The sequence below is a fragment of the Pelophylax lessonae genome (genome assembly GCF_965119305.1).
Source record: "Pelophylax lessonae genome assembly, chromosome: 1".
Classification (NCBI taxonomy): domain Eukaryota; kingdom Metazoa; phylum Chordata; class Amphibia; order Anura; family Ranidae; genus Pelophylax; species Pelophylax lessonae.
The window spans coordinates 590,432,266-590,442,174 of record NC_138768.1 but is presented as its reverse complement, the minus strand read 5'-3'; the positions used below and the strand labels follow the sequence as shown (position 1 = coordinate 590,442,174).

The following is a 9,909-nucleotide window of genomic DNA, read 5'->3' as shown; positions in this document are numbered from 1 at the left end:
TAATCAGCATCTTGATATGCCACACCTGTGAGGTGGATAGATTATCACAGCAAAGGAGAAGTGCTCACTAACACAGATTTAGACAGATTTGTGAACAATATTTGAGAGAAATAGGCCTTTTGTGTACTTAGAAAGAGTCTTAGGTCTTTGAGTTCAGCTCATGAAAAATGAAAAAACAAAAGTGTTGTGTTTATAATTTTGTTCAGTATATATGAGGTGTACTTAAAAAACCCATGACTGAGGTCTAAGCAAAGACATTAGAACCACAATTCAGCCAGAAAATCATGTTTTCATGGAGGAGAGCAAGATTGTGAGATTTCCGTTCCACTCATAACTTATCCCCCCCCCCCCCCCCCACACCCCCTAGATCATCACAGAGTTTCTCCTGATAGAATATAATACAAAAATCTCTAAAAATTGGCAAGGGAAACATCTGCAAAGTAAACAATGATAATGACCTTACTGTATAATGGTTTTTATTGCCGATTTTGGGAATTTTTTGTACTTTCAGCAGAAACTCTGTGATGACGAAGGTTCATAGGGAAGGAGCACTGCAGGCAACACTGAAGTCTCACAATTCAATGTTCCAGGAAGTATACATTTGCTGGCAGAATTAGAACTCCTAGGCCTTATTCATGCTAGCATTGAAAAACCTGCATTTATAGCCATTTATAAGATATTTGTAAATGCATACAAAAGCAGCCTATGTTTTTCACAAGTAGAATTCACACTGTGCATTTACCTGCCTTAGGCTACATTAACATTAGTCTCCTACATGGGAAGTATAAACAAACGTTGTGCTTCCCACATCAAGTTTGCCTGCGTTTGTCTTGAGTGAGTTATGACGTCACCTCCTCCGTCATGTGACAGTGCTAGGTTGTAGTGATTGCCCACGAGACCAGCGGTGGTAAGCCTAAAAATTGTAGAGGGCCTCAAGTGCGGCCCCTAACACTTCCAGAGGGCTACACAATAGCAGTGCATTGTCACTGCCCAACACCCCAAAATGTTGGTCCTGCTGCTTTTTTGCGGTTTATTGCAATACACACTGGTGTCACTGGATGCAATAATAACTCCACCATTGGTTTCAGTGGGCACACTAATAACCCCCAAAATCAGTGTCCGTGAATGCAATAAAAGCCTCCATCACTGGTGTTAGTACAATTACCCCTACATTGGTGGCTACTGACAGTGACATTCACCCCCTCACACACACACACACACACACTCACACACACACACACATACACCCTCTGCATCAGTGGTCACTGACAGTGAAACTTAATGCCCCCTGCTATGGTGGATAGTGGCGATAGAAATTACCCCCCCCCCCCCCCTTGCAATGGGGTCACTGGCAATTCAATATAACTTTCCTGTATTGGTGGTCTCTGGCAGTGAACATTACCCCCCCCCCCCCAAAAAAAAAAAAAAAAAAAAAACAACTTGCCTCTGCATTGGTGGTCACTTGCAGTGAAATTTAACCCCTAACCTTCCTGCATTGGTGGTCACCACTGGCAGTTAAATTTAATCTGCAACCTCCTTGGCACTGGTGGTCACTGGCAATGAAATTTAAACCCCCAATCCCTGAATTTTGGTCATGACAGTGTGGCAGTGGAATTTAACACCCCTTGCATTGGTAGTCAGTGGTAAAACTTAACCTCCTGCATTGGTGGTCAGTGGCAATAAAATGTAACCCCCCCTCCCCCCCAGCATTAGTGGTCAATGGCAAAGAAATTTACCCCTCCCTCATCTCCCCCTACACAGATGGTCAGTGGTAGTGAAAGATACTCCCCACCTTCCCTGCATCAGTGGTCACTGGCAGTGAAATTCAGCCCCCCTACATTGGTGGTTACTGGCAGTGAAATTTAACACCCCCTGCATTGGTGGACAGTGGCAGAGAAAGTCAATCCACCCGCATTGGTGTTCACTGGCAGTGGACCTTAACCCCCATCCTTCATGCAATGGTGATCATAGCTGTTTAATTACCTCCTCCCTAGATTGGTTTTCTCTGGCAGTGAATTTTAACCTCCCTACATTGGTAGTCAGTGAACGTTAACCCCCTCCTCAACCCCCCCCCCCCGCATTAGTGTTCACTGGCAGCAAAATTTACCCTCCCTACATTGGTGGTCACTGGCAGCGAAATTAACCCTCCCTACATTGGTGGTCACTGGCAGCGAAATTAACCCTCCCTACATTGGTGGTCACTGGCAGCGAAACTTACCCTCCCTACATTGGTGGTCACTGGCAGCGAAACTTACCCTCCCTACATTGGTGGTCACTGGCAGCGAAACTTACCCTCCCTACATTGGTGTTCACTGGCAGCGAAACTTACCCTCCCTACATTGGTGGTCACTGGCAGCGAAATTAACCCTCCCTACATTGGTGGTCACTGGCAGCGAAATTAACCCTCCCTACATTGGTGGTCATTGGCAACAAAACTTACCCTCCCTACATTGGTGGTCACTGGCAGAGAAATTAACCCTCCCTACATTGGTGGTCACTGGCAGCGAAACTTACCCTCCCTACATTGGTGGTCACTGGCAGCGAAATTAACCCTGCCTACATTGGTGGTCACTGGCAGCGAAATTAACCCTCCCTACATTGGTGGTCACTGGCAGCGAAACTTACCCTCCCTACATTGGTGGTCACTGGCAGCGAAACTTACCCTCCCTACATTGGTGGTCACTGGCAGAGAAATTAACCCTCCCTACATTGGTGGTCACTGGCAGCGAAACTTACCCTCCCTACATTGGTGGTCACTGGCAGCGAAATTAACCCTCCCTACATTGGTGGTCACTGGCAGCGAAATTAACCCTCCCTACATTGGTGGTCACTGGCAGCGAAACTTACCCTCCCTACATTGGTGGTCACTGGCAGCGAAACTTACCCTCCCTACATTGGTGATCACTGGCAGAGAAATTAACCCTCCCTACATTGGTGATCACTGGCAGCAAAATTAACCCTCCCTACATTGGTAGTCACTGGCAGCAAAATTAACCCTCCCTACATTGGTGGTCACTGGCAGCGAAACTTACCCTCCCTACATTGGTGGTCACTTGCAGTGAAATTAGCCCCCCTACCCCCCCCCCCCGCATTGGTGGTCATTGCTCGCAGTGAAGTTTAACCCCCAACCTCCTCTCCATTGGTGGTCACTGACAATGACATATAACCCCTACCCCATGAATTGATGGTTATGGCAGTGAAATGTTAGCCTTCTTACATTGGTGGTCAGTTCCAGCAAATGATAAAACAAGCCCCCCCCCCCCCCCCCGCATTGGTGGTGATGGCAGTGAAATTTAACCCACACACACACACAGGTGGTCAGTGGTACTGAAAGTTAATCCCTTCACCACCCCCCCCACCTCCCCCTCATTGGTGGTTACTGCTAGTGAAATTCAACCCCCCCCCCCCTAATTTGGTGGTCACTGACAGTGAAATGTAATGCCCTTTGCATTGATGGCTCGTGGGAGTGAAATTAACCCCTTGCATTGGTCGTTAATGGCTATGAAAGTTAAACCCCATCCCCCCCGCCCCTGCACATTGGTGGTCACTGGCAGTGGAAGATAATACCTCCCTACCCCCCCCTGAATTTGTGGTCAGTGGGAGTCAAATTTGCCCTCTCACCCCCTGGATTTGTGGTCATGATAGTGCAAAAAAATCCCCACCTTGGTGGTCACTTACCTATCACATGCTCTCAGCTCCCAGTAAAATGCTACATGTCTATGTTTTACCGCAACTCACCGCACCTTCTGGGCACATATAGAAATGAATTGTTTCTATATGCTCTTGCAGTGCCTGCCATTTATCCAGTGGGTCATATGTGAATGAGCCCTCAATTCTATTACTCCTGTATTCTCACTATCAATATGCTTTGGTGAACTTACAAACTTTCACATGTGTAAGGGCTTATTTACACTGGCATTCAGGAAGCTGTAAAAATGTGCAGTTGAACTGCATTTTTGGCGCCCCCCTCTCCAACCGCTCCCCCTTAAAGTAGTTGTAAACCCTCACATAAACCCAGTGAAGTGGCTGGCCTCATTCGATACACAGAGATGAAACAAATCCTATATAAATTGTACCTGTCTATCTGCAGCCCTCTCTTCTCTACATCTGTCCAAAGTGCTGAATTTTAAAGCTTGTCTGAGAGTTCAGAAAAATTAGGACGGAGAGCTGATGTTACACTCTGCAGAGCTCAGTAAGGAGAGTTCTGACAGCTGATTGGAGGGAAGGGACGCACCCCCTTCACACAGCTCACAGGAACAGAGCTAAACCTGTCAATCAGCTAAAGGTCCCACTCCTGTCTCTTTGTGTCATAAAAACTTGTCAAAAGTGACTCATGCTGATAGCAGAGGAATGAAGCAGCAGACAAAGGTAACACTTAGTGAAGTTAAAGTGTTACTAAACCCAGCACCCTACATTCGTTATATCTGTTCTCCCACAGTACACAGAACATGGACATGCAATAGTTTTAGTAAATATAAACTGTTAAATACCTTTTCTCATCAGCAGTATATAGCAGTTTTGTGACTTCAATCAGTGTCTGGTTAAAGCTTGTAGGAGGATTTTTCTACTCTGAGTGCTGATTGGCCCTGTGCTGATCACATGCAATCTCCCAAGAAAAAAAGTCCCTAGCAATACACACCAAACTGAGCATGTGCAGAATGCCCCTAAGGCTCTGTTCTATCAGGAGATGGATTGGGGACAGTGGAGCAAGGGGAGGATCAGAAGACAGGATCAAACAGCCTTTTTACACATTGCAAAGGATTAACCCCTTAGGTTCCACAGTGAGTATAAAAAGCATGCTTTACTGCATATACAGACTGATTTTACTGTTGTTAGTTTAGTAACACTTTAATTGAGACAAGTACACACTATAGAGGGATATGCTCTGGTCATATTTCATGTCTGAGGTTAGGTTTACACTGGTGTGACTACAGACATTGCATGTGATTCACATCACATGCGATGTCTGTATTGTGCAAATTCAGCTGTGCAGTTTTTATGGCTGAAATCACATTAACGCCAAAATGGTGCAGGACCATTTTTTTCATCTGCACTGGAATCGGGTCACATGGGTGTTCAGACCCACGCCATCTGAGTCCACAGTTGGCGCTGCTTTCTCCAAACCTTTTTGGGGGTATCATTACATTCATATTGAAACCCGCAGCAGGTGGCAGAGCGCAGTGTGAACTGCCTGCAATTCTGATGCGGTGCAGGGACCTAGCCTCAGATTTACAACCACTTTAACCACTTGCTGACCGCCTGCCGCATATATACTGCGGCAGGTTAGCTCGGCTGCATGAATCAATGTATTGGTACGTCGGTTCGCAGGAGTGGTGCTGGGGGGGTGAGCACACACTGCATCGGCACGCTTTCACCCCCCCACTAGGCAGCGGGGATGTCGATCCAAGGGACTGGTGTTGGCGATTGCTGCGGGGCATCCGCGATCGCTCCCCACTGAGAGAGAAGAACGGTCAGCTGTTGTAAACACAGCTGACCATTCTTCTCTCTGAAATGATCACAGAGCACCTGTGATCCTTCTATATAGGATCACAGGTCTCTATGATCATTTCACAAGCCCCTCCCCCCACAGTTAGCTAACATTCCCCTAGGCTCACATTAAACCCATTGATCACCCACTAGGTTAACCCCTTCCCTGCCAATGTCATTATTACAGTAACAGTGCATATTTTTAGCACTGATTACTGTAGTAATGTCACTTGTCCCCCCAAAAGTGTCAAAAATGTCAGTTAGGGGTCCGATCTGTCCGCCGCAATGTTGCAGTACTACTAAAAATCTCAGATCACCGCCATTACTAGTAAAAGAAATAAAAATGACATAAATCTTTCCCCTAGTTTGTAGACGCGATAAATTTTGTGCAAATCAATCAAAATACGCTTAGTGATATTTTATTTACCAAAAATATGTAGCAGAATACAAATTAGCCTAAAAGGATGAAAAATTTAGATTTTTTTTTCCCTGGGAATGTTATATAGCAGAATGTAAAACATTTTTTTATTTTATTTCAGAATTGTCGCTCTATTTTTGTTTATAGCGCAAAAAATAAAAATCGCACAGGTGATCAAATACCACCAAAAGAAATCTCTATTTGTGGGGGGAAAAAAGGACATCAATTTGATTTTGGTACAGCCTCGCACGACTCCGCAATTGTCAGTTAAAATAACGCAGTGCCAAATCGCAAAAAATGGCCTGGTCATTAAGGGGGCGAATCCTTCTGGCCCAAAACTGGTTAAGCTGCAAAGGCAGTGGACTGGCGTGTATACATGCTGTGGGTTCAGTGACTTTCTTTGCAGCATGCACAGCTCAGTGTGCATTCAATAGAAGATTGCAAGCAGGCAGGTGAGTGTGTTTTTGCAGAAAAGACATTGGGTTTTATTTACTAAGGGCAAATCCACTGTGCACTGGAAGTGCACTTAGAAGTGTAGTTGCTGTAGATCTGAGGGAGACATGCAAGGAAAATAGAAAACAGCATTTTTGCTTACACATATTTGAATGATAGAAATCAGCAGAGCTTCCCCTCATTTCAGATCTCCCCTCAGATCTACAATGACTGCACTTCCAAATGCACTTGCAGTGTACTTGTATTGCACAGTGGATTTGCCTTTTGTAAATCAAGCCATTGCATGTCTCTTTTGCAATAGGAGCTACCTGCTCAGTTTTTTATTTAGCGTTAGAGCTCTTTCACACTGAATGAAGTCCGATGCAGTTGGCTGTTGTTCAAAGCATTTTGAACTGAACTCTAACTGCATAGAGAGCCCAAAATCAAGGTAATCCTATGAACAGATCATTACAGTTAAGTTCAGCACAGTTAAAAGTAGAGCATGCTGCATTTCTTTTCTGCATCGAAAAATGCAGGTAACGTGCTACAACTACGCTACGAATGCATTTCAAATGCACTGCACCATGCCCCTTTAAGCCAAGAAAGCCAAGACCAAAAACCATATAGAAACATGAACCAGTGACATCTTAAGAGCATTAAAGGGCTCCGGGCAATGCAGTGCACTGGGGCCCTGCCTACACAATCACTAATGCTAATTATCGATAAGGTGATATTTATTGGTACAGCAGTGCCAGGCTAATGACAGCTTCCAAGTTCGGTGGCTGGGTCCAGTGAACACACACAGACGGGAGTCATGCATGACTGTCCTGTGTGTGCCTGTTCCCTTGGAGGTGGACAGGCATTCCTGCAGTTGTGGGCTCCCCCTCCACGCTCCAAGTGCGCCCCAAGACTTGTCATCTGCTAAGTTCTGTGGTGGGATGCACATGGGAATCAGGACTAATGCTCAGCTGGGGCTGAGGCTGGGTCGCTGGGCAGGTGGGGCCCCCCGGACAAGTGGGGCTCCCGGGCAACTGCCCAGTGTGCCCATTTATTAAGATGGCCCTGACATGAACTGCAAACGCCATGCTAAATGTAGCACAAGATGCATGCAAAACACATTCAAGCGAGCCTCAAGCACACATCAAGTGTGCGTCAAGTGCATGTAAACATGCAGTCAAAAACGTGCAGTTATGCAGTTTCTGATGTGAATGGGCCCTTAGTTGCGCTTTACCTTTGACAAGTGCAAACGCATAAGACTAGTTGCGATTTTTCTCGTTGAAATGTGTTTGTCCCCATTAGATTCATCTTTTTTTTTTTCTTTACCTGCGCTTATCTAAACTGATTGTCAGATCATCCCCTTTAACGCTTAGATAACCGGACAGATGTTCTAAAAATGACTACTTTCCAACATTACAAACTACTAATAGGTACTCCAAGACGTATCCCGAAAAGAAAAATGAGTATCCAAAGGCGTCAAAAAACGTCACAATAGAGGAGGGGGGGGGGGGGGATATACCAGTACAACATCAAGGGGACAAAAATACACAATAAAATAAACTGCTTTGATTACTCTGTACCACCAATCCATAATAATGTGAAAAATAATAATCAAAGACTCACTGGCGTGTATACTTTAATGAAACAAAATGAAACACAAAACCCAAAAAGGTTCTCGCATGATGTCATGACATTAAAAGGTACCAAGAACAACTAACAAGACACACATACATTTTTTTTTTTTTGTTTGTTTTTATGTATGTTTGTGTCTTGTTTTGTGTTTCATTTTGTTTCATTAAAGTATACATGCTTTAATTCCAGTGAGTCTTTGATTATTATTTTGTCACATTATTTTGGATTGGGTGGTACAGAGTAATCAAAGCATTATTGAGTATACTTTCCAGCATGCAACAGCAGCCTTACCCGATGCCTGTTTAATAAAAGAATGCTGAAAGTAGAGCAGGGAAAGGCAAGGAAGGAGTGGAAGAGATGCATAGAGTAGGTTGCAGTCCTATGATGCCATAGTGCAGGATTTGGTTGTGAATAGAGTGCAGTAATGTAGGAGAAGTGTGCAGTATCTGAGCTGTGCAGTGAGTGAATAGTGAGCCCCAGTCCATGGAATCCAGCTCTGTGTTTGCTATGAGCTGTGTAGAGACAGGGAGGTAGGGCTGGGAGAAGAGGGAGCAGGGTAGCACAAGCTGACTTTCTCCCAGTCTCCTTGTAACAGAGAAGAGAGGCAGACTCCCATAGACACACACAGAAGACACATACAGAGAAGAGAACACATAGCAATCTGTGTCCTCCTCTCCACATGTACCCAGCTCCTCATGCACCCAGCTCCTCATGCTTCACCTCCCTGGGCTCCTAGGATCTCACCCTCTTCTCCTTCTTCTTCTCACCATCACTAATACTTCTTGGCAAGATTGGAAAGCAAGCTTCTCTTCCTCAGAGGATTGGTCTCCGTTCATCTGATACACAGCACACCTATTTTTGTTTATTTTTATTATTCTTTTTGATTGATCTGTCGCCAAGGATTAATGAAGTCAGCGGTGGTTAGTTCCTATGGGCGTTGGGGTATGAGCTCCTTGTGACTTCCGAGACATCCATGCACTTCCAAGTGTAACTAGTGCCAGGCGCTCGCAGTGCTCAACAAAGTGGAGTTTTGCCCAGCTGTACGGAGCCGGCTTTGTGTGCCTCCTTGTAGGATGAGGAAGGGTCTGGAGACTGCCAGCTGTGGGCTCAGGCTGGGGTACATCCTCCAAATGTGTTTCCTACCTGCCCTGGCCATACTTACCGCCGGCAGCACCTTCGCCGCTCAAGGTAACAACTTACTGGGTGGGGATGATGATGGGGATGAAGGCTTTCAGAGGAGGACCAGACCTTCTCACTGCTGTCTTTTATAGAACAACCTTCACACTATAGGTTCTTCGCTATGCTCTATATGGTCTATCATATCCGCTCTATGTTCTGAAACCCTTTTTATACCTTATATGTTCTATAGGTTCTCCTCTATACCCTATATGATCTATGAGACCCTCTCTATACCCTATATGATTTGTGTGATCCTCTTGATACCCTATATGATCTATAGGACCCTCTATATACCCTATATGATTTATGTGAACCTCTTAATACCCTATATGATCTATAGGATCCTCTCTATACCTATATGATCCACGGGATTCCTTTTATACCCTATATGATCCATGAGATCCTCTCTATACCCTATATGATCTATGTGATCCTCTATATACCCACTATAGGCTCTATGAGACCCACTCTATACCCTACAGGCTCTATGAGACCCTTTCTATACCCTATATGTTCTATAGGATCCTCTCTATACTTTATAAGTTAGATGGGATCTTCTATATACCCTATGATCTATAAGATCCACTCTATACCCTGTATAAACTATGGGATCCTCTCTACACCATATAGGCTCTATGAGATCATCTATATACCCTATATGATCTGTGGGATCTTCTCTATACCCTATATGATCTATTAGATCCTCTCTATACCCTATATGTTATGTGGGATCCTCTCTATACCCTACATGTTCTTTGAGACCC

At 44.9% G+C, this 9,909-nt stretch overlaps 1 protein-coding gene across 2 annotated transcripts in view; it reads left to right on the top strand.

Moving 5' to 3' along the window:
* Positions 1 to 8,694: 8,694 nt before the first annotated feature.
* UNC5C (unc-5 netrin receptor C) overlaps positions 8,695 to 9,909 on the top strand; it is a 514,725-nt gene continuing 513,510 nt past the window's right edge. For both annotated transcript variants that reach the window (XM_082243646.1, XM_082243645.1), the window contains exon 1: positions 8,695 to 9,154. In XM_082243646.1, the coding sequence (XP_082099772.1) occupies positions 9,040 to 9,154 (115 nt within the window). In that variant the 5' untranslated portion in view covers positions 8,695 to 9,039. The remainder of the gene's footprint in view (positions 9,155 to 9,909) is intronic.